Source organism: Gobius niger, assembly GCF_951799975.1.
Source record: "Gobius niger genome assembly, chromosome: 17".
Classification (NCBI taxonomy): Eukaryota; Metazoa; Chordata; class Actinopteri; order Gobiiformes; family Gobiidae; genus Gobius; species Gobius niger.
Genome location: NC_136868.1, coordinates 20405473 through 20429666, shown reverse-complemented (window position 1 = coordinate 20429666; position 24194 = coordinate 20405473). Strand labels below are relative to the sequence as shown.

The following is a 24194-nucleotide window of genomic DNA, read 5'->3' as shown; positions in this document are numbered from 1 at the left end:
TATAGCTCGTAGTCGTGAGAGCCTTATCTTAAATCACCCTGCCGAACACCGATTCATACTCATTTTATTTCTGTCTGGTTCCAAAACTCCCCACCCATGGAGAGCACGGCTTTATCGTTATCATCTTTCATACTTTGGGGAAACGAGAAACCTATGAAGGGCCTCACGGTTTCTTGGGGAATTTGCTGGAGGTTTGCCAAGCAACGCTGACTTAGATATTTCTAAAAGGAACAAATAATCATTTACACACACTGTCAGGGCGCATTTGTCCGCATTTGTCAAAGTTGGAGTATTAAGTGATGCAGTGTGGGAAAGTACCGCGATTGGGCATGCTTTCAGCCACATCCACCTGCTTAATACGCATAACCGCTGATAAAACAGACTCCTATTCACCGTGTATCCTGACACCTTAACATGAATGTCCTCGATAATGTAAGTTTATCCATCCATGGGCCCCAAGAGATGGCGAATTAAGTTGCCAAACAAAATATATTTCACTTTTCATGAACAAATGGAACAGGAAGAAGTCAAGCGTATCAGACCAGAACAGATAAACCTTTGAGAGGAGGTTTTTCCGATTCGTTTAGTCATCAGACTTACTAGCTAGCATTTACGAACTAACAGGTGCCACGGTGAACACTATTAAATTCCCTTCACCCGCCAATGGCCCGCGATGATGCGCCTGATACGAAAACTTTGCAAAGCATTTCGTTTTCCCTTCCAACCTTTTGCAAATCTCGCCGGGAACAGTGTTGTGGCCGCGATCAAAGTTCATTGGTGCAGAATAGAGACGGGTGTAAATGCCTGCGTCAGACGGACACTAAGCACAGGTTGTCTCCACCGCCAAGTGACAGTGCGAGAAATCCAGCCGCGTTGAGTAAAAGGATGCAGGTAAGCGGGTGGCGGGCGGAGGTGTCGGGAGAGGCAGGAGGGGTGAAACCGGTCAGCTGTGAGCTTCTCCATGCCCGCGCTCTGAGCAAAGGGCTCGGAGTCGTCTCCTCAGGTCAATAGGGCCTAATTCGCCACAGGTAGCTGCTGCGACTCGAAAGAAGACATCGCCTTCATCTCCACTTGCGCTCAGAGATCTCCTCCATCGCAGGGCTCGGCGGGGTGAGGAGCGGCACGTGGCAGGATTGTTCTCCCGTTGGCCGAGAGCTTTTAAGAGAGCAGATTGGCTGGTGTATTTAAGCTCAGTGTAAAAAACGGGAAAATAAATAGATGAGATGTGAGATATCCTTTTACAACAATGGGCCTCCCTTGTCTTTACCATAATACAGCGCCCTGGCTTTCTACACTCTTATTATATATATATGAAATAAACCAAAGTACACAAATGTTATCCCACAGGACTCTTAATTATCTTTGTCTTGCTCCGGCATCTATAAATACAGTCTTTAGCACAGTGGCCTTAGATTCTCGTACATGTAGTAGACCTAGACAGAAACAGCATTGCTTTGTTGATTTAGAAGATATTGTTAGACTGTTTGGGGAATTACTCATCTCCTGGTTTCACCTTTTCCTGCTTTCAACTATCTATGTTGCTTTAGGTGTATGCTCGTATTCCCCCATGGCGCAAGTAACTCATAAAAATCAAAAAAGTGTCTGTTTTGAAGCTTGCTTCGGCGACTGCATCTGTTGCCTGCTCAGAGCCTAAACAATGATGTCCCCAGTCATTCGCCATTTGTTTATTGCAGAGGTGCAGTAGTAATAATCATAATAGCAACGCCTTTGCATTTGAGACTCCAAAAGCGACGCACACTGAATAGAAAGTGTCTCTCCTCTTGGTTGGATTCATTGTTTCTTTTTTTGTAATTTCCTTGTCATTGCCTGTCTCGTTCCTCCCACCTCGCGCACTCTTAGCCGCGTCTTTGTCTGGTAGTACAGAGGATCTGCTTAGCTCAGGCAGTGGAGCAACCTCTTCACATTGGCTGCATGCTCTACAGGCAGCCTAATGGGGGAAATCAAAGCACTCAAATACGATTAGATCCACTACGCACACCGCATTCAAATCGGAGGCATTTTGATTGATGTGCCGGTGCATTTAAAATCTATGTACACATATTTTTAGAACGTCTGAGCTAGTTTTGTTTTGTTTTTTGAGAAGGTTTGCGATTCCATCTTTTAAACCTTGCACATTCATTAGAAAGACGATTTCCCAGGCCTGTCACGATAACAAATTTGAAGTTCGATATATTGAAGCAGGAAAGTATCGCGATAAACGATAGTATTGACTCTAGCGATATTCGAAGCTGTCATCTAAAAATCATATCCTAAAATACCGCACAAGCTGCAGTAAATATGAAATGGAATGTAAACTCACTTTGCTTCAGTTAGAAATCAAAGTTTTACAAAGAAAAAATAGGGGGAATACAAATAAATGTATAGACGATAAACATCGAGCCCAAAAATGCATCGTTTATATACTATTTATTGAGCGTCGATATGGTAATTAACGCGACAGCCATAAGATTTTCCCATTCTGTTAAATGTGCCGCCTCTTTTCGCCCTAACGTTTGAGCCCGGAGCCGTGCTGAGTTACTGTACACCTGTTTTATCGCCTGTCTAGTTTGAGTTGTGGTGAAGCATTTGTAAAATGGTTGTCCAGCAGGCAGCGGAGGGTGGAAGTTTTGTGTTGCACTTGTGAAATTTAATCAGCCATGCCACAAAATCTCCAAGGCAGAAATGATTGCCAGGCAAGAGAATGCTACTGTAATTATTGTCTTGTTTGCTGCAGACAGAGTGGCTTGGATGAGGCACAGTCGTTGGGAAAGCAAATATGTTTGTGGCACTCGGCACTTAGCGGCCATTTGCACAACAGGAGACTTGTATGTATAAGCATGCTCGGGAAAATAAATTGGAGATAATGTGTACGCAAGGGAGTGTTAAAAGTTTGGGACTGGACCTATGTCTGCCACCAGGTCAAGATTGAAAACGTGTTCGAATGTGCTGAGCTGAAAAACAGGATCCATATCCGACACAACGGGTGTCAAGCTAATGAGCTGACCTTACAGTGCTGCCACAGGACAAGTAAAACATTTGGATTCAATTTTTATCACTCTGTGGCGTCAAGTGTGAAGACAACCAGCCGCTTTACTTTGTTACTTGCTTACTTTTACCCTAGCAGTTGTATACTTCGACGTATTGGCACGTTGTACTTTTAGGAACTTTAATCCAGGGGCCCTATTGTATCGCATATCGTTATCGCAATACAATTCTTTGATATCGTTGTGGACAAGATATCATTTTCGTCAAGCTGAGTTCCATCAGAGCAGCATAAACACTGAAATATATCGTTATCGTGATATTTCTTTTTCATATCGTGATATAGATATTAGGCCATATCGGACTGCCCTACTTGAATCGACACATTTTAAGCCTCTACAGCAACATGTTGAAGCTACTATGGGCCCGTGGGAGCCAGTAGTGCAGCTAACATAGCGTCAAATGCCGACAGACAACAATGCCCTTGTGGTTCATTTTCAAGGGGAGTCATCAGATCACCATTTTTTCATCATATTACTGTGGCGTGTTCTCTCAGTGTTCAGAATGGTCGAAATACCCAGCTAGCATATTGTACTACCTCACATCTTTGATACATACGTAGCTGTAGGCCTGTCATGATAGCAACTTTGAAGTTCGATATTTTGAGGCAGGAAAGTATCGTGATAAACAATGTTATTGACTCTAACAATACAAGATACTGTCAACTCTCAGGCATAAAAATGACAGTAAAACTTAATAAACGCGAAATATAATGTAACTTAATTTGTTTCGGTTAGAAATCAAAGTTTTACAAAGAAAAAATAGGGGGGAGGCTAATGAATGTACAGATGATGAATATCAAACCCAAAAATGTATCGTTTATCTGTTATTTATTTTACGATAAATCGATATAGTAATTATCGTGACAGACCTACGTAGCTGTTTTTGAATTGACGCTTTTTCAACGATTCACCATGAGTGTTTTAAAAAAGATTTAACTTTCTATCAGCCCATTTTATTCATGACCAGTCGTGTACATTTTGTTCCAACTGCCTCCGCTAAAATAACCTTTCTCTCCTGTCTTAGCAGCTCCTACATTGTCTGATAGTGTCACGTCGCCTGTGCCCCTGAGGACCACCACCACCACCACCACAAGCACAGTGCACAGGGCCGCCGGCAACACCACAGTCACCACTGTCCTCAAGGGGGGCAGTCGGGGAGCGGCCAAACAACCTCCGCAGACCACCTCCCCTCCTACCACGCAGTCGCTACCCTTACCGGTGCGCTTCTGCGAGGCCACTGAGAAGAGAGACATCGTGTGGCCTCAGACCCAGAGGGGCATGCTGGTGGAGCGGCCCTGCCCCAAAGGAACCAGAGGTAAACAGGGCTCCTCCACACCTCCATGGCAGCTTCAGTGTGAACTTTACACGTCCATGGAGAGAGACGGTCGTGCATAACAATCTTTTAGCAGTAAACATTTCAGGGAGTTGGCCTGTGAAATGAATGATATTTTTGGGGGTAACAACAATGTCATCAATATTTTCACCACCGGAAAAGCACCAATGATTTTTGAGTTATGATATAATACTAAAAGCCGCAGTCTCTTGTACCATATACAACTGCTGACGAGCACTGTTGGAGAGAAGTGTGTAATTGGGCTTTTGCTGTGTCATTTGACATCGAAACATGATTTAGCAGTCTGTGGCGGCGGTCTCAGCTGTGTCTCCCCGGAGCCTGCCTGGAGACGAGCATCCCTCATCCGATTGTGTGTGAAATTGCGTTAGCGTTCATCAGACGTGAGACTAATTAGGACAGAGAAAACACAAAACGCTGGGCAATCGTAGCAATAAGGGCACGAGCTATGGGTAACATTCTGAAGGAAGAAAAATCTTAGTATTAACCCATCTCGCTTTAATTTATCCTTTGACTTCGATGAAATTATCCTCGCGTCTCGCAAGCAGAGACGTCTGTTTGTTTGTGTGCACTTTGGTCTTTTCATCCGCGTTCTGCTGCTCTTTAAAGCACATCATTAGGAAAAGACTAAATTGGATCTGACTTGATTATACATGACTATTCTCTTCTTGTTTTTCCCCTGTCAGGCACAGCGTCTTATTTATGTGTCCTCTCCACTGGGGCCTGGCACCCAAGGGGCCCTGATCTCAGCAACTGCACGTCCCATTGGGTCAACCAAATCGCCCAAAAGGTTTGTACACACATTCACTCTTGCTGTGTCTTTTCATCCATGTTTCTTATTGAAATAAGATTGATGTAAACATTTTTGGGTGTACAAAACAAATGCAAATGCAGGTGAATTAAAAGCAGGTGGCCTTATGTGCAAAGCTTTTAGCAGAGACTAGATTAGGTTGCTATGAAAGCCTTTTCAAACTTAAATGAACAAAAATACTTTCCAATACAGGAACGGAGAAAGTTTGATTTAGAAATGTTGATTAGATTAGATAAAATGGTGTAAATTCTCAGTCATCAAGTTGGTTAATTAGATGTTGTGATGTTAAAACAAGGCTACTGTTAGTTCAGTTGTCCTCTTTTTTTAACCAAGAAAAACAAACTGGCAAAGCCTTCAGAACCATTTTCTTTTGTAAGAATTTTGATTTATTCACCAGACAATACTAATTACAATACAATTGTAAAGGACTAAAATCGCTAAAAGAACCATTTGAAACTTCTTCAGTGAAACGTTTTTGGTGTTTTCGCACAGTTCATGTGGGGACTGGAGTGACCTTTGAAGACTTGCGAGTCATTTTATATCAGGATGTGGTTTTTAAGTTTAAGTTTTGTTCCTGTTTGGAAATTCGTTCTTTGCATTTGACCCGTCCTTCAGTTCCATTCAGACAAACGGTTCCTGAGCTTGGTTCATGTTCACGAGCACCTAGCAGAAAAATGAGCCTACTATGCAACCACTCATTCACCATGCTACTTAATTTGGTCCTTCTCCTGATAGATAAACACCATTGATAATATAAACCAGTTACTCTTCATCTCCAAACCCACCGCACCAACTCTTTCTTTCCCCCCTGATGTTTCAAGGAGTCATTTAAGTTCAATAACAGCGTCGGTAAAACAAAAAGCGCCCCTCCACGTCTGTCTCCTCGCATTCTCCGGGACATTATTCACTGTTTAAACCCCCGCAGATCCGCACCGGAGAGAACGCGGCGAACCTGGCCAACGAGCTCGCCAAACACACCAAAGGGCCCATCTTCGCCGGCGACGTCAGCTCCTCGGTGCGTCTCATGGAGCAGCTGGTGGACATCCTGGACGCGCAGCTGCAGGAGCTCAGGCCAAGCGAGAAGGATTCAGCGGGACGGAGCTTCAACAAGGTACCGAAAAATGTCCTGCCAAAAAAAAAAAAAAAGTCCCCGAGATGTCTTGTTCTCAGATAGAGCGACCGAGGTAGATAAGGCATGCCTTTTCTCAAGTAACAGATACTCTATTGCAGATATTCTAGTGTGTTATTTTGAGTTTGTAAAATAGGTGAACTGTTTAATTGTATTATTGCTGTCCTTCTACTCATGAATGACCTAATTGCTAAACATAAAAATCGAGCTAACATTCACTTATTTGATACAGTTCTTCAAAAGCTTCAGTGTATCCCATTATTATTCTGCACACTAGTGTCCTGTGTTGGTGCTGTGCTCTGAGGTAATATTAAGTGCAGATCTGTCCTTCTGCTTATTAAGTCACTAGGGCCTCTTTTTAAAGCATCTCCAAAATTACAGTATGTGCCTGTTTGTGTTTTTTTTTTTCCTTTCTTATAAAAAAAAAGCTTCAAAAGCGTGAAAGGACATGCAGGGCGTATATGAAGGTACTGAAGCTACAGCTGCAGCCTGCTCTGCCTCCCCCCCCCTCTTTCTCTTTCTCTGTCCGTGTCCCAGCCTGAGCAGCATGGACCCAGCGCACTGTCATGTTCCCCCCCCCCCCCCCCCCCCCCCCTTATATCCCTACGCTCTGCTCCTTTGCGTTTTGTTTTTCCTTTTTTTTTTCGTTTGAGTAATTGCTTCACACATAGTTATTGTACTGTAGTTTTTCCAAAGTGCTTTCGAAGTCAAACAGAAGTCATATCCAAAATACGAAGCTGCCTTTTTGGTCCCCCTCGTTTTCTCAGGTTCATGTGACATTGTGTTTTTCTTTCTTTCTTTCGTTTGTTCCCCCCCCCCTCCCCACCTGTCGTTGACATGGTTTCGGTGCCGCTGTGCAATTACTTTCAATATTCTGGAAATGTGAAGTTGTTCAATTCAGAAAAGTGAAACTGTGTTACACAAATGCACACATGACGAAACAAAAGTTCAAGCATGTTTTTTATTCATTTTGATTTGACATTTTAAACTATAATCTTAACATGAAAAACGACATACTTAGGTGAACTTGAATTGAACAACTGAAATGTAAATACTTCCATAATATTGTTTCATGTCGAGGTGTATTTACGTAAAATTGCACATTTGACTGTTTTTCCATCTCGCTTCTTTTTCATTTAAACCTACTGCGAAGGCATTGTTTTCGCATTGTCCGGTGTAGTCCCTTGCCGTAAAAATCACTCCGAATTGTAATTTATTTGCGCTCTTTTACTCGAGCACTATCATTAGCCCCTTTACTGCGCTTGCAAAAAGGTTCTCACGTTTCACAAGGGCACATGTTAGCTTTTTATAGGTCACTCAGGTCGTTTCCCTTTTCGGATGCAAACCTTTAAGATCTGCGCGGTCCGGGAAATCCCCCCAAAAAAGGAGGTCAAAAGATTGTTCTGTTTTTTTTATTTTTTTTTTATTTTTTTTTATTGTTGTAAAAATCGCAAATCAAAAGCCATAAATATCCCTTCAACCATTAGGGAGATCAGTGTCCTCCACCTGCCACCAAAGTCATCCCCCTCAATCCGGATACGTCTCCTCCGGGAGGGCATTAAAATGGATCGGGCTAATTAGCCAGTCAACGGCCGTAAAAAAGAGCGAGAATAGGTACAGCTCTCGGATAGCACCCAAACATCCCATCCACAATGCTCCAGACTCTGATACCATCATTTCAGACGGGGGAAACGGACAAACAAAAACACAAACTTTATCGTTGATTCTGTTATTCCCGCGGCTTACGCTCTCGCCGAACAGCCGCAATAAACGCACAATATGATTCCACCACTTTTTTTTAACGAGAAGAAGAAGAAGAAAAGCAAAAGTGAATGTGAATGTGTAGGCGGCCTAATGCAAAGTAATTGAGTTTGGTTGATTGGGGGCAATGACAGAGTTTATGTGATTTTGAGGTTGAAGCTCTCCTGACTCGGCACTATCCGAAACCTGCCATACTTGATGCGCCGTCACATCAGCCAAACCTACCCCCCCCCCTCCCCTCGCCCCCTTCTTCCACCCTCCGCGAGCTGTCACCAACATCGATCTCCTAATTAGACACATTGATTTAATTTCTTTCTTTTTTTTTTCCTCCGCGAGGTATAGCAAACTGCAGCGTCTGGATACGGACAATTTGCTCTCTCTCTCCGTGTGCACGCCGGGGTTATTTTTTTTTTTTGGGGTGACTTGAGGTCAAAGATAAATTCAGTCCGTCTCTCTCCCTTCCCGTGATGGATATAGTTTAATTAAGCAATTGAACTCTTCCTCCCAAATAATGAGCGGCTAAAGGCACCCTTTAGTTGTTGCACTTGTTGTCGCGAATCACAGAGCACTAAAAGACTCGTCGGAGGATTGGCAACAGAGCAGCGAAACCCCCCCCCCGCTGTGTGTGGCCACTGATGAGACGTCCTTGAAACCGAATCCCCGCCCGCCCGCCACGCCGCCACCCTGTTCCTCCTTTACATTAGGCGTCTGTCAGTGATGCAGACAATCGCGCCCGCCATCATGACTTTGAAGTCCACAATGTTAAAGAATACTAGCGCAAACTAGCTTGGACTTTTATTGCTTTTCATCCACTACTTTAACGTCCATAACATCTTGCCCTGTGCCCCGCTCACCGTAATCTCACTCCATCCGCATCGTCCCCTGTGTGCATGCCACTCCTCAACCCTCTTCACTTTTTTTCAATACATCTCTTCATTGCACTGCTGTTGTTGTTTCGTATAGGCGATCGTGGACACGGTGGACAACCTCCTCCGACCGGAAGCGCTGAAGTCCTGGCACGACATGAACAGCACGGAGCAGACGCACGCCGCCACCATGCTCCTGGACACGCTGGAGGAGGGCGCCTTCGTGCTGGCCGACAACCTCATGGAGCCGGCCATCGTCAAAGTCCCCGCGGACAACATCAGTGAGTGAAGTTTGGAATGTAGAGATTGTAGAAACAGAAAGGCGCAATGGGCAACGTCACTCAGAGAGGCACTTCGACGCAAGTAGGGGAGCACAGTATCTTTCCTCTTAAATAACACAGACATACTTTTGCTTTAATGCCGTTTTGTGTACTTGTTTCTTTGCCGCACATGGGGCATTTGCTTCTTGTGATGGGGGGAAAACAAGTCTGTTATAAAAAAAAAAAGAGAAAAAAAAGAGGGGACTTTGTTTTTCATAATAAGCATTCAAACCTCCGGGGAACGGCAAAACAAGGCGTATTAGGTTTAACGAGTCGCTTACTGACAAAGTGATGTATATCGGACAATTAAAGGGACTGGATTCCGCGATTGTGTGCGCTTAGTTACAAATGTGCGCGTCCAGACCTTGTAACTGTATACATTAATGCGAACATTAGCCTGCCGCGGAGTCACAAAAAACACCATTGTTTATCTGCAACATCCTCGCACTCCGCCGCGGCGGATTTTCTTTTGATGTTTACATACAATAAGAGAAAGCGTTTAGGATTGTGTGTTCATGTTTTACATCTTTCTGGGCTCTAATAGGCAGGAGACAGGCTCTTGGTCTGTGACTGGCACTTTTATCTCTTAGCTCATGGTCAAAATTTAGTGTTAAGCCCATCGGCATCGTCCCTCCTGCGCAGCGCTATAAACGCTGGACAAAAAAGCTTTTAAATGAATATGGTCTTATTTCAGTTTAATGACTTTGCAAGTAAAATGTTGACTTAATCTTAGCCCGCTTCTCTTTGCAGTCCTGGACGTGTACGTGCTCAGCACCGACGGCCAAGTCCAGGATTTCAAGTTCCCACAGTCGAGCAAAGGGGGGATCTCGATCCAGCTTTCAGCCAATACAGTCAAACTCAACAGTCGCAATGGTAAGTCTAGTAAGTCTTTAAAATTAAAAGAATGTTCAACATCATTCATTTTCTCCCGCTCGGCTTCACCCAAATCTAAAAGCTTCTTGGATGTGGATGACAATGCAACAAAAAAGGGAGAAAAAAAAGGAAATAAAAGAGCTACAAAAACACGATTAAAAAGTGATTAAAAAGCAAAAATGGAGCCACAAAACAGTGACAACAGTGCAACTAAAAAGCAACGACATTGCGACAATTTTATTAAAGCAGTACTAAGTAACTCATGCCCCTAGAGGCCATAGGCGCCACTGCAGGTGTCGTAGCATGTTACGTTTTTTTACTCATTAATTATCTGTGAGAGTAAATACTACACTGACAGAAAAGACAAAGGGAGAGAGGGATAACTGTAATAACTGCAACTTTATTTATAATGCACTTTAAAAACAACCAGGTTGACCAAAGTGCTACAAAATACAAATATCTTAAAATATTTAAAACATATCAGGGTGTACCAAACGCCAACATAAAAAGCCAAGTTTTAAGAAGAGATTTAAAAACAGGTACAGACGGTTCCTGTCTTATAAACAAAGGCAAGTCATTCCACAACTTAGGTCCTGCCACTGCAAAAGCCCGGTCCCCTCTGAGCTTCCCATTTGTCCTTGGGACGCTGAGGAGGAGCTGGTCAGCCGACCGAAGAGACCGAGAAGGAGAATAAGGTTTGAGGAGGTACAAAGGGGCAGCACCATTTAATCATTTAAAAACAAATAAAAGCAATTTAAAATAGCTATAACACAATAACAAAATGGAGATCATTTTTTCACTCAAACTTGGCTGTAAATACCGTTTAAGTGGGGCTAGCCTGCAGTTAGCTTTGTAGGTTAGCCTGCTAGCTTCTTCTTCGTGATTCTATTGTGTGTATTGGTAACTCCGACCCGGTACAGGGAAGTTGCAATTGTGGTTTTCTGGCCCGACACCCCCCCAGATGAACCCCCCCAATCAGCCCATTAACACTTGTATTACCCCCAGAGGGACTACGAAAAGGATTTATTAAAGTAAACAAGTTAGTTAGTACTGCTTTAAACCCTATGGTTGAAATGGTTCAAATCTATCTCCCAAAACATTGACTGTAGGTAAGTCTTTTCAAACTATGCTACAAATCGTCATCAAAGTCAGAACACCACCCACAATCCAAGTGTTGGACTAGTGTGAATAATCTTTTACTACCGTGTTTTCACATTTCCTGTTACCTTGTTGTTACCTTCCAATCCTAAAATAATCTTCACACACCTATTTCCACCTCCAACACAGTGTTTGCTCAGATATCTCCCCCCCCCCCTTTTTTTTTTTTCTTTTTGCTCCGCGTAGGTGTCGCCAAGCTTGTCTTTGTCCTGTACAAAAACCTGGGCCAGTTCCTGAGCACCGAAAACGCCACCATCCGAATGGCCAACGAGGCTTACGGCCGCAACGTGTCTGTGGCCGTCAACTCAGACATCATCGCCGCTTCAATCAACAAGGAGTCCAGCCGCGTCTTCATTAACGACCCCGTGGTGTTCACCCTGGAGCACATCGACGTGAGTGGATAGAATGGACGTTTCATATTAAAAACTGCAGGGGGGGAGGATGTAGAGCGGGCCCAGATCTGCCATTTGAATTGGTAATGTCTGGCGGAGGTCAGACGGTAGATTATTTAAGGCACAGAACATCAAATTAAAAGTCTTAAAGTGAATTCTTAATAAAACATCATTTGTTAATTAAAATTGGGACATAAATGATTTTTTTTTTTTTTTTTTTCTTTTCTAATGGCGCGAGTTAGCTCCTAGATTAGCCGTACAATCTTGGATGAAATTACTGTAGTGCCCAATTATCTTTTTAAATTTGTCGCCATAGTTCCCAGAGGGGCACGCGGGGGCTCCATATTTTATCACCGGATTATTATGATTCCAGAGAATGGCAATCAAACAATTATATTCTTTTATTAGGGGTCCCATATAGGCGAAGATGCCGCGGTTGATTTGGCAAAGCGTGCGCCAAATGAGATCGGAACACGATACAGTTCGCCTCATAAGGGCCGCGGAGTAACAAAAAAAAGAAAAAAACATCCGCATCGGCGCTGAGCGAATACTTAGTACGAGTGGGGGGTAAATGGTTCTCCGTGTCATACATGTGCTTCAAATGGAGGCAAGTCAATTATTTGGACACTTAGGCATTTCTCTTGTTATCTGCAGATGGAGCACTACTTCAACTCCAATTGCTCGTTCTGGAACTACTCGGAGCGGAGCATGATGGGATACTGGTCGACGCAGGGCTGCAAACTGGTGGACTCCAACAAAACTCACACCACCTGCTCGTGCAGCCATCTGACCAACTTTGCGATACTCATGGCACATCGGCAGCTTGTGGTAAGTCGTGAGGCAGTTTTTGGTTTTATTTTTTAGGGAGATGTTTCAAATGACTGTAGTGTCAGTACTGAACAGCTTTACCCAAATCTGAAAGCTTATTGAGTTGAGCTTACAGCCTATAGGCCAGTGTAACTCCTCCTCTCAAAGCGAAGACCCACGTTTTCTTTTTTTTTCTTCTTTTTTTTCTACACTTTTTTCATGTTTTTTTTTGTGCTTTCTCAGCAGTGTTAATTTTGACAACATATTTTAATTTAGTTTTAGTCTTTTGACGAAAATGTAATTTAATTTTAGTCTACTTTTAGTCAAAAAAATATCTTCAATTTTAGTCTAGTTTTGGTCGACTAAAATTGCAAGTAAATTTAGTCGACTTTGCATTGATAATATTCATTATAATCATATTTAATCTTGTTCCTCTGCTTCATGGAGCTGCTTCCACATGAACAAAGCTCAGAGCTGATCCTTTGACAGTGAATTTACATGATATTAGTCTCTCCCTTTCATTTTTATTTAGTCTTATTTTAGTCGACTAAAATATCTGGACATTTTAGTCATAGTTTTAGTCTCACGAAAAATGTTTAATTTAGTTTTAGTCCAATTTTAGTCGTCAAAAATAACACTTTGACTAAAATTAAGACTAAATTTAGTCGACTAAATTAACACAGTTTCTCAGTCTTTTTTTGGCCTGCTTTTGGCACTTTTTTGCTGTTTTTTTTGTCACTTTTGATGCTTTTTTGTCACTTCTGAAGCTTTTTTCTTTCAATATTTTTTGTGGCTTTGTTGATGCTTTTTGTTTCTTTTTTTGTCCCTTTTTTCATGTTTTTGTCGCTGTTTTGTGGCTTTTTATGATTTTTTTTGCCTTGTTTTTGTCGCTATTTTAATGCTCTTCAATTTGGGTAATGCCGAACTAGATAAAATGTGCTTTGTTCAGGTGGGGGTTAAGAGGTTAAACACTCTTTTTAGTTCAGCGTTTTAACTAAATGTTTTACTAAGACTGAAAAAACAATCATCAAATTATCTTCATGAAAACATCCAGAGAATTGAAACGATGCAACTTGGTGCAAACTGTACGTTGAGCAAAATCTGAAATTATGCACAATATATTATACAAAAGTGTGAGTGTGGGCAGAGTTCAGTGTCCTTGAGGGGCTGGAGTGGAAGCATAAGGAAGGTGGGCTGGGAAAGGAACGAGCCTGGTGGAGGATGCTGTCAACATGACGCCGCATCCAGCAGCAGCTTTTCTCTCTCCCAAATAAATACACTTCCCCGTTTTAATTACCTTGTCAAAACACCCCACCTCCAAGTGCAACATGAAATGCAGTTGAAAGCGGTTGGTTAAAGGAGTTACACAAACAAACAAATGTGACAAAGGTTTTTTTTTGAGAATAGAAGTGGTCTGTTGTCTCTCCAGGTGAACGACCGCGTGCACGAGCTGCTGCTGACGGTGATCACTCGGGTGGGGATCGTGGTGTCTCTGGTCTGCCTCTCCATCAGCATCTTCACCTTCTGCTTCTTCAGAGGCCTGCAGAGTGACCGCAACACCATCCACAAGAACCTCTGCATCAACCTCTTCATCGCCGAGCTCATCTTCCTCATAGGCATCGACATGACCGAGCCGAGGGTAGGCCTAAAGTTTGGTTTGATGACTAGATTCTTTTTAATTGAGCAGCCCTGATGTCCGATTCAGTTTAGAAAGATAAAGTTAACCCTTTATAGGGCACTCATTGAAATACTTTGAAATAAATAAATGAGTGTTATTGGGGGACAATAATGCAATTTCTGTTGTAACATTTTTTTTTAATTGTTCATTATCATGCAGAAAATCAATGTGAGTGAAGTTGCCATATTTAGTTCCTTGCCCTTTAAGGGGTAAAAAAAATACAAAGGTTTATATATAAAATATACAAAAAGTACTTGCAGTCTCGGGGGTTGCTGGTATTCAGGAGGCATTGTGTTTTGTGATGTTATTGTTTGCCTAAAAAATTGACTAAAAATAACTTTGGCAACATAAAAACATAGTCCTGGAGTTTATTGGTTCTTTTGTCAAGAAAATACTGTAAGAATGAATAATAGTTGCCACAGGCATGTCCAAATATGGACCAAACTAATTAACTTCAGGTTTAAGAGAAGAAGAAGAAAGTATGATCAAATATGGTGCCTGCCTTTTTCCTGCTGTAATTTCACTTATTTCACTGCGTCCTCCAAAACCAACTCATATATCATCACTTAGCACAATTATTCACTAACAAAGTGTGTGAGAAAACAGGAAGTTTAGAGCGCGACCGGTCTGTGCTGATTGGTCGAATGCCAATCAGCAGATTGGCATTAAAATGCTCTTAATCCTGGCGGTAAAAAAAAAAAATCACTTTGAAATATTTAAGGACTGTTTGTTTCCAAGTCTCGCTGACATGACGCGACCCGGCCCAAAACCATTAATATAGATTACTGAGGGACCTGTCTTTCACTTGACAGCTCTTTCCTCGCCCCTCACTTAAAGCAACGCTGTTGCCATGGCTCCGCCCGCCGCCATAGCATTCTGAGCACCCCCCACTTACATTTTCACCACACGTCAAAAGAGTTTCACCGCGTACAGGTGGGAATCGAGGCTTCAAAAGACGCGCTGTGTAATTAAATCTTCCAACACTACCTTTCCTATAATCCCCCTGATGGAAACCCGAACCTGCGATGGTGGAGGGTGAATATTCATATATTTGATCATTTTTCATTGGGAAAGTGTGCCGCCGATTCGGTGAGGCCGCCGTCGTCGTGACATTTAAGTGGATTTATGAAAGGGACCCTACTTTTTTTTTTCCTTGTGAGATATTATGGTTGGTATCTAATGGTATTCCTAATAGAGATAAAGGGACAAAGAAAGAGAAGAGAGGGAGATGAAGGGCATTTGTCAAAAACAAGGCCAAAATAAGTAAATGCTTTTAATTATTATTATTTTCTTTGTTCACTGGCTCACCTTCAAGCCAATTCCTAAATAGATTTGCAATGATTTTACGGTGTAGTTGGCAGAGAGCTGCAGCTCTGTCACTAGAACAATCTATATTTTGTAAATCATAACATCTTCGAGCTTCGCTTTATTGCCTAACTTTTTTCCCCTTGGTTTTGTTGTTGACTCAGATCGGATGCGCTATCATCGCGGGGATTCTTCATTTCTTCTTCTTGGCTTCCTTCACCTGGATGTGTCTGGAAGGGGTCCAGCTGTACCTCATGCTCGTGGAGGTCTTTGAAAGCGAATACTCTCGGAAAAAGTACTACTATGTGTCGGGCTACCTCTTCCCCGCTATAGTGGTCGGTGTGTCGGCTGCTATCGACTACCAGAGCTATGGGACTAAGAAAGCGTGAGTGAACCTTTGTAAATAAAGCTTTTTTCCAAACTGTTAGATAGTTGGTGTGTTTTTTTTTTTTTTTTTTTCTGTGTAAAGAGAACATTCACTCATCACGTTAGTCCGCGCATCCCTGGGGAGCGTACAAAAACATTTGAGCTCCTTTGCCAGAGGACGGGATGGGCAGCTCTTAAATTTTTCATGTCATTTGAAAGGGGCTGACAGACTCAACACTGCGGTTTCAGAGGGGCGCGTCTACATTAATGCTTTTCTGCACAAAGACCCTCCAGTGACCTCTTGTTTGTAAATGCCTTTTTAAAGCGAGAGAGAGGCCCACTGCCCAAAACCCCCCGATTAATGGCTACGTCTCAGCATGCACCTCGTCATTTGCGGGATAAAAAGTTTGCATGTTAAAAAGACGTTCTTTGAAATATTGACCAAAAAAAAATTAATTAGAACCAAAGCTATTTTGCAAATGTAAATGAACTTGACGAGTGGTTTGTACGGGTGTAATGCAGCTGCTCATACTTTGTCAGCATTTCGATATTGCACGTTGTTATGTATTTTTTGTTTGTTTAATTCTAGCATCTGTAAAACACCTTGTGCTGTGCTGGTGTCAGCTCATCACATATACTGGCCCATGGCTAAATGTGTGTTCTTGTCCCTTAGGTGCTGGCTAAGTGTGGATAATCATTTCATATGGAGTTTCATTGGACCTGTCACCTTTATCATCATGGTAAGCTGCTATATCTTTCCTCGGATATTGGATTGAAGGTGGGGGGGGTGAAGCGAGAGACTGGGAGATCAGTGATGCAGTGATGTGGGAAAAGCAGATTTGCCCAATCCAGAATTTGCTTTATGTGTGTATAAACCTTAGGAGTCGAGAAGAGCCTAAACCTGTTTGGGTGAAGGACATACAGCATATCATATTGACATATGCCCCATTGAGGGATGCAATTATTTACTGGTCATGACATTATTATCCCCTGCTCCATCCGAGGGGCTTGGACGAATGAGACCTCGGGGAGTCTTAGAAAAAAAACGGAAAAGGAAATAGCAGGCGGTATTCCTGGGATGTATAGACATGTATTGGTTTGTCCTTCTACTCTCTGCAAGGGATGAGGAAGCCTTCTTTCTGAGATGTTTGTTCAGCAGTGTGTTCATTATCCGGCATTTTGGTCCTTACAGTATGTACCGGTGACCTCTGCCTGGCATCAAACTGACACTGTGGATATAGCTGAGACAGGGGGCTCCCCATGTCAAACTCCAGCCTGTCTCAGAGCACCATGGAGAGCTTTTAGATGCGGAGATATAGAGCGGCTTTTTGTCTGCAGAATAAATAAAAAACGAGGGAGCCGAGTTGACTGGACTGCAGTTCACAGTTTGTTCAAATAGAGACATGGCTGTTTCTTGTACGGTTTTAAAAATGGAGGAGGGCAGAAGGCTGGCGCTGGATAGAAATGTGGTGAATGCTGCGAAGTTTTTTCTTTGTTTCTCTGTATTTTCTGCTCTTGATGTGCAGGCTTATGTAACCGCAAACCTTGAAACCTTGTGTGATGGCTGCCTGCAACACATCACACCCAAAACTATTTAAACACTATTTGTGACAAATACAACAAAAAGGATCAGATAGGATTTTTTTTTGCAATAAAATGAACAGATTTTGGATAATGAATTGGGCTGCACAATATGAGAAAGGCGTGACATTTGATATTGGGATTGATTCGTAAAAGCTACAACGATTTCAGGGATTTGTATCACTATTTCATAATAGTAAACTAATATATAATTGAAAGTGTATAGCTCTGGCGTTGTCGTTCATATGAAAGCATTTGGACACCACAGAGTGTATGTATTTACCAGTCGTTTTACCAGTTCTACTTTTTACTCGGGTTTTGGACGATGTTTGCCTGTACCCCCTAAAATGGTAAATGTCTACGATAATGTTCAAAAATTGCTTCTCTAACTAAAAGAACCATGGTGGACGAGTGACAATGGATAGAAATAAAGAACTTTTCTTTGCATCGCATGTTCGTGAGACTATTTAAGATGCAGGCTTTTAATTGCGGCAAGCTAACACTGTATTAAAACAAACAAGATGTTTCTTCTCGTCTCAGCCAATGCTCTGTCAGGCGCACAAGAGCCTTCATCTAAATTAGGCCCTCATTGTTTTCCATTGTATGTGGATGCCTCTGTAATGATTTGCATGAAAAATGTGTCTGCAGTGGAAATGATGATCAGGATCCCGGCGGTGATGACCGGAGAGATAGAAGCATGACCCCGTGAGCGGCTAATGTATTGTAGCGAGGCTAACGGGTGACAGAAATTAGCTTTTTTTCGTTCTTTTTTTTGCAGTTCAGGCATGAGCTTTTCTCACACCACGCAGCTTTTGTCTGATTCGGTGCAACAATTGACTCAAAAAGACAAAGTGCTGTGGAAAGGGGCATCTCAGGGGAGCAGGCAGGAGCAAGGTTTGTCTACAGCATCCCTGACCCCGGGGTTCTGCTACAAATTGGCTTTGTCCTTGTCAATGAGAGAGGCAGAGGAGAAAGGAAGGCAAACGGCAACGGATGGAAGAAGTGCGGTCGGCTGTCTGGATCACTGGTTCTCAAACTTTTCACACAAGAGCGCCACCTCATTTGGCTTTCAAAGTGCTGCCTTTATTTAAGCCACAATCCTAATTAAGTGTCCCAAAAATACTTTAAAATGTTAAATGCTCTTATCTGTAACCACTTTTATTAGTATTAGGGATGCATTCGGAGCCGATACCGGAAAAAATACGATATCGGTTATCGGAGACAAATATCCGATACTGAACCGATACCAGTTTTGGCTCTCGACGCCTAAAAAACACAACTTTCACCACCTAAGCCCAAGTGAACATGGGCATACTGTATGTCATTCTGAAGCTTAGAACCTGAGGAATTCAATCGCTATTTTTGTTTAAACCTCTGCAAATGTGTTTTTGATCGCCGCGCAAAATGCATCGGTTAGCATCAGTATGCTAAAGCTACCGGGAGCATGCTAATGCTAACGAAAACTAATCAAGGCTGGGTCAGAAACTATGATAGAAACACCTAAAGTAGCTAAAGAAAAGAAAATAACCACTGCTGAAGCCAAGTGTTTGTATTTTAGTTAAAGGGGCTAGATGCAAGTTAGTCATTTTATACTCACTACTGCCACCTCAGGCCTTATGCGTAACTGCAGCTTCTATACTATATTAAGCTTGTGCACGACGGCACTTCGGACCCAAATTAAGACCTTTTTGAGTGCAGGATTTTATAGGCAGTTGTGGTGAACAGGTCTGAGCTCAATCTACACATTAGGACATGGCTGGAACATGTAGGGGGAGGAAAATACTTAGTTTTAACATTGTTGAACTCTGTATAGTCCCTTTAAAGAAATATCTGATTAACAACATATGTTTAATGATCAGATCACTTTATGAGTTATTATTATTATATGTTATTATGCTCTAAAGCCTGTCATGATATACCCAAGGATATTTAGTGTAGAAAAGTCCAGGGATCCTTGTTAAATGTTTATCGAATAGTTTATCAATAAATATAATTGATAATTGATCCGTAACATCGTGACAATAAAATATGACTTTTGATCTTAAAATGGAAGAGTCAATTCAATTTTTCACTCGGAGAAAGGCACTTTTAAGAAGGTCTCTTGGTATCGGTGAATATCGGATATCGGCAGATAGTCTATTCAAACCCCACACAAAAAAAGCTGGATCTGGATTAGTATGTTTACTGTGGTGTGCGGACTGAACTAACTAAACCAGTAGAAAACCTGGACTAAATTCAATTAATAAAACGTCAACTATAATCAATCAATTGTCATTTAATGGCTTGGTTAACATATTCTGGGTGTCTATTGTGTCTATGATCATCAGCCTTTTTAGTAAAGCCACATTTTTAGGCAGCATTAAAATAGAAGACTATAACAAACCAAGACTAGTGCTGTTGGTTTAGTCCGTGTCCAAAACCTGCCCCTCGTCGAAACAAAACCCGGGACAAACCAGGTGTAAATCGCATCAACGCCATAAATAAACTTTAAAAAAAAAAGAACGACCCAGAAATTCAACAACCGCTGTTCGCCTCAAACATGTGAGAAGAACATCGAAGAAATGTTTCCTTCACTCGCGCTGTTTGTGTTTTCCCTGCGCTGCCGTCTAAAAGTCTCCAAACAAAAGCCAAGGAGGCGCCGTTAGATGCGGGTTCTTGTTGCTCGTCTCAGGGCACAGAGGGTATTAGCTCCATGAAAGGGGGAACATGGAAGTAATGAGTGGTGGGGCCAACCATTAGTATGCTTGAGCTACGCTTCTACACAAGGCCTTTTGGATCATGACACGTCGCAAGTAGTTCTTCTCATCCGGACAGCTCCATCTGCACCTTTAATATTTTATCCCCGGCAGTTCATGCGGAGTTCACTGTGTACACATGCACACACCACAAAAAAAAAAAAAAAAAAAAGCTTTCTGGCCAGTCCCCGTGTGGCGAGGTGCTTCTGCTTGGCTTGCAGTGATGATGCAGAGACAGAGTGAAGGATGGAGGGGGGGTTGTGGGGAGGGGGGCAGTGCGAGTGAGTTAGTGAGGGGATCCCGGGGGAAGGCCGGCAAAAGCATGTCGGTTGGGGGTGGGAACATGTGCCGTGCTGCTAGGTTGCTTTAAAGTGCCGTGTCCTCCTTCGGTGTCTCATTGGATCCATGTCAGCTCTCCAGGCTGTGTGAAACGCCGGCTCAAAAGCCCCGACACCTTTCGTCGATTCTCGGACGAGGAGAGACGCGATTGTGACACTGCTGCGAAAAAAAAAAAGGAAAAAAAAAGAAGTAGCTGGGTAGTTTTTGTTTGTCATTTAATGTTTATGTAATCCAATAGCTGCAAGATAAATAAGAGTGAAATACAAAGTTGCTATTTCAGTGCTCACAATTATTGAGCCACTAATGCTGCAATTACTTAGGAATATAAAGTCCCAAATTCTTCTTCTTCTTCTTCTTCTTTTCCCTCAAGTGTCCATTGCTCCTGGGCGTGTATAGTGAATGCTGATCAAAAAAAAAGAAAAGAAATCCCAAATACAACCACAATTCTAATTCTAAAACGCTCGAGACTCGTTCAAAACTCTTCCTGTTCTTCAGCTTTCAAACAGTCTATGCAAATTTAATCAGCATCCACACTCTCTTTGGCCGGCTTTTGTCCGGGTTTCTAGGTTGTGATTCTGTTTTATTTTTATCCTCAAAAATAATACCACAATATTCAATATCGCGAGTTCCCGTTTTATTTGTTTTCCGCCTGGCTTCTTGTGCCTCTCTCCACGGGCTGATTGCATGCGGAGAGGTGATATATTGATCAGCGCGGTCCTTTGATAGCAGCGTGCGGCCGCGCACCAGCCGCTCTTGTTCAAAAGTGAATGTCTGAGGTCTGCAGTCGGGCTCACAAAGGTCATTGCTTTATTCCAATCCATTTTTCTCTGGCCCGTGTTTTGACATTCTTAAGATAACAAGATAAAAAGCAGTATTTACAAGACCTCTTTGTTCCGAGGTACAACACCATTCCCTGTTTCTTTGAAATTCATATTGCGGGCACATATTTCTATTTATTTACTTAGATTTTCCTTGACATTATTTATACATGCCGAGCTCGCAGAACAAACACGGCGCTCCCAGCTCTTGTGCTTGCTGTGTCAGAGAGACTAGTTTGGCCCCTGAATGCATGTTTTTGAACTAAATTATTTGGAGCAGGCTTCTTGCTTGCCAGTTTTGCTTTTGTTGTGTGTCTCTAAATCAGGCTATTGATTTTTTTTAAGGGTACCGAATAGATACATGCGGATATCTATGTCCATGCCAGGGGTGTGCTTTAGATTTAATACATTAGCACAAGCAAACAGGCAGCATATCTTCTTCCCTTTGTTCCCTGGCTGCATCCCTCCTCATCTGTCCAAGAATTGAGCAAAAACACACTGTAGCACGCTCCCTCCAGCCTCGCCTTACAATATTTCACTATGTGCATGAAATGATACGAAGTTGTTTTGTATAACAAGAGGGGCTCTGATTTCTCTTGCTGCTTTTTTATTCCCTTTTGGCTTCACCACTGGCACCGCTGCGTATTTTATATTTCTATTCACGTTTTTTTTTCTTTCTTTCTTTCTTTTTTTTCTTCTTTTCTTTCAGGCCCTGATGGATTTTAATGCGTTTTTATGCTCGCATTGATATAGAATGACACTAAATTTGGCGCCAGTCAGCCTGTCTGAGCCCAAGTGGAGCAATAGATGTTTATTGGATTAGTCTGTGGCCATGCAGACATCTGAAGGCGCTCCACTCTATTAATACAAATTAACAGTTTTTTTTTCTCTTCCCTTGTGCTATATTTGAACGGCTCACTTCCATTCACCACCCGGGTTATCTATCCTTACTATGTATATCATGAAATGCATTGTTTTAATCATAATGTGTTTTGTGTTGACCAATGAGGAGATCTCTGTTCTCAATTATAATACACACTTTTTTGCATTCCCTAAAACAAACAGTGTGTGGTTAGAATTATTAAATGGATCTCAACAGTCCCACATTGCTTCAAATCTACTTTGGGAAAAATGAAAGAGAATTTTACTTGTGGAACCAGAGACTTTTTGAGGCACGCCCGAGGCTAGCCAACTTTTCAGTTTTTTAAAAGTTTCAGATTTCATTTAAATTGCTTTTACGGCCAAGAGTTTCCTTATAGTTGATCAATTTCTATCTTGAGTATATAAAATATATAGTTATAATCCCATTATATTTTTTATGGACTTTTCCAAAACCTGAAAAGAATATTTTATCTAGACAGGTGCTATAGCGAGAGCAGGCTATCTTGTTATGTTACACTTCATTTAACATGATGAAATGATGTGTATTACAGTATAGGGACCACAAATCTGAAATGTAAATGGAAGAATCCTGTGTGTGAGTAAATAATGCACAGATGACTCTGCTGCTGATCCACTTGTGAATGTGCTACACATTTTGCACATGAGTAAACTCTTGGTAAATGACTCCCTAAGTGTATAGTCTCCAAACAGGAGAAGTGATTTCAGGACACCAATCAACTCCACCATTCCTCATATCGTGAGAAAAATAAATAGGATTTTTTATTTCAGGAACCAGCCTGGCTTTCGAGATGGGCGGTGCACTTGAGTTCTGTATGATTGTAAATGCTGTTGTACAAATAATATGACATGTCTTCGAAGCAACTAAATTGTAATATGGCTTTTTATATTTGTATTTTAAAAATGGGCCCGAGTTAACCCTGAAACAGCACAAGCATTAACCGTGTCTCTTGTTTCTGACAGCTCAACCTCATCTTCCTGGTCATTACCATGTACAAAATGGTGAAGCACTCCACCACCCTGAAACCAGACTCGAGCCGGCTGGAGAATATAAAGTAAGTAAAAATACTCATATACTAAACCTACCCACGCTCAGCATTTTATCACTGATGCTATTCTGCCTGCCGTGCCCCGCAGCAAAAAAAAAAATACACCCTTTTATTTCTGAGATAACGATTTTACTCATAACCCTATGCTCCCGAAAATAATCACGAGTTTGCTTTGTACCGATGTGTTATTTGTCTGGAAATAGACAGAGGTCCCGAATGCTGACTTGACATGACTTTGTGAATTGTCTCGTTCGTCCTCTGTTGTGTTGATCCAAGCCACGGAGCACAGCCAGGCCTGACACACATCGTAAAGCGGCTGCAGTTTAACTGTGTGTGCGGAGGGCGCGGTACAGCCTCTGTGTCTATGTGCCTTTACATGCTACCGAGTGAGGACACGAGCCAGTCAGTCGTGGCTTTTTTTCTGAACAAAAGCGGATTTGACTTGAAAAGCAATTACATGTGATGTATACTATGTCTGCACTACTTTAGCAACGCATTTACAGTAAATGCAGAATAGTCAGGAACATCAATGGTTGCGTGTACATTAAAGCAACTGAAATATACTATCACTGTGGCTAAATGTACCTGGAGTAAAGTATATCAAATAAGAGAACGATTGTTTTGATTGATAAACTCAATGAATTTGTTGACACTATTGGCAGAGTTACAAGCCACTTTTTGCTATAATATCCATGTTTCAGGAAATACTGTGTTTCAAATAACGTCCCCACATGGATGCAAAAAAGAGCGTGTGTTTATGGTTGAGTATTTGCTGCTGGAACACGTCAAACCCCCCTTTTCCTAAATAGATCGCAGGAAAGAATTTAAACCGCGGCCACCGCCAGACCATCACTCAGTCCCCAAAACATTTACAGCTTGTTCCGCTTTTAAACGGAGAGCAATGTCTTTTT

At 42.1% G+C, this 24194-nt stretch overlaps 1 protein-coding gene across 20 annotated transcripts in view; it reads left to right on the top strand.

Moving 5' to 3' along the window:
• Nucleotides 1-24194, top strand: part of adgrl2a (adhesion G protein-coupled receptor L2a) — a 91465-nt gene that overhangs the window by 54769 nt on the left and 12502 nt on the right. For 12 of the 20 annotated variants that reach the window (XM_079575499.1, XM_079575493.1, XM_079575508.1 and 9 more), the window contains 12 exons: nucleotides 4069-4359; nucleotides 5082-5185; nucleotides 6132-6317; nucleotides 6764-6802; nucleotides 9060-9243; nucleotides 10033-10155; nucleotides 11500-11705; nucleotides 12360-12533; nucleotides 13942-14151; nucleotides 15660-15880; nucleotides 16535-16601; nucleotides 23198-23289. In XM_079575499.1, the coding sequence (XP_079431625.1) occupies nucleotides 4069-4359; nucleotides 5082-5185; nucleotides 6132-6317; nucleotides 6764-6802; nucleotides 9060-9243; nucleotides 10033-10155; nucleotides 11500-11705; nucleotides 12360-12533; nucleotides 13942-14151; nucleotides 15660-15880; nucleotides 16535-16601; nucleotides 23198-23289 (1897 nt within the window). The remainder of the gene's footprint in view (nucleotides 1-4068; nucleotides 4360-5081; nucleotides 5186-6131; nucleotides 6318-6763; nucleotides 6803-9059; nucleotides 9244-10032; nucleotides 10156-11499; nucleotides 11706-12359; nucleotides 12534-13941; nucleotides 14152-15659; nucleotides 15881-16534; nucleotides 16602-23197; nucleotides 23290-24194) is intronic. The other 8 variants (XM_079575501.1, XM_079575494.1, XM_079575507.1 and 5 more) reach the window with 2 other exon arrangements.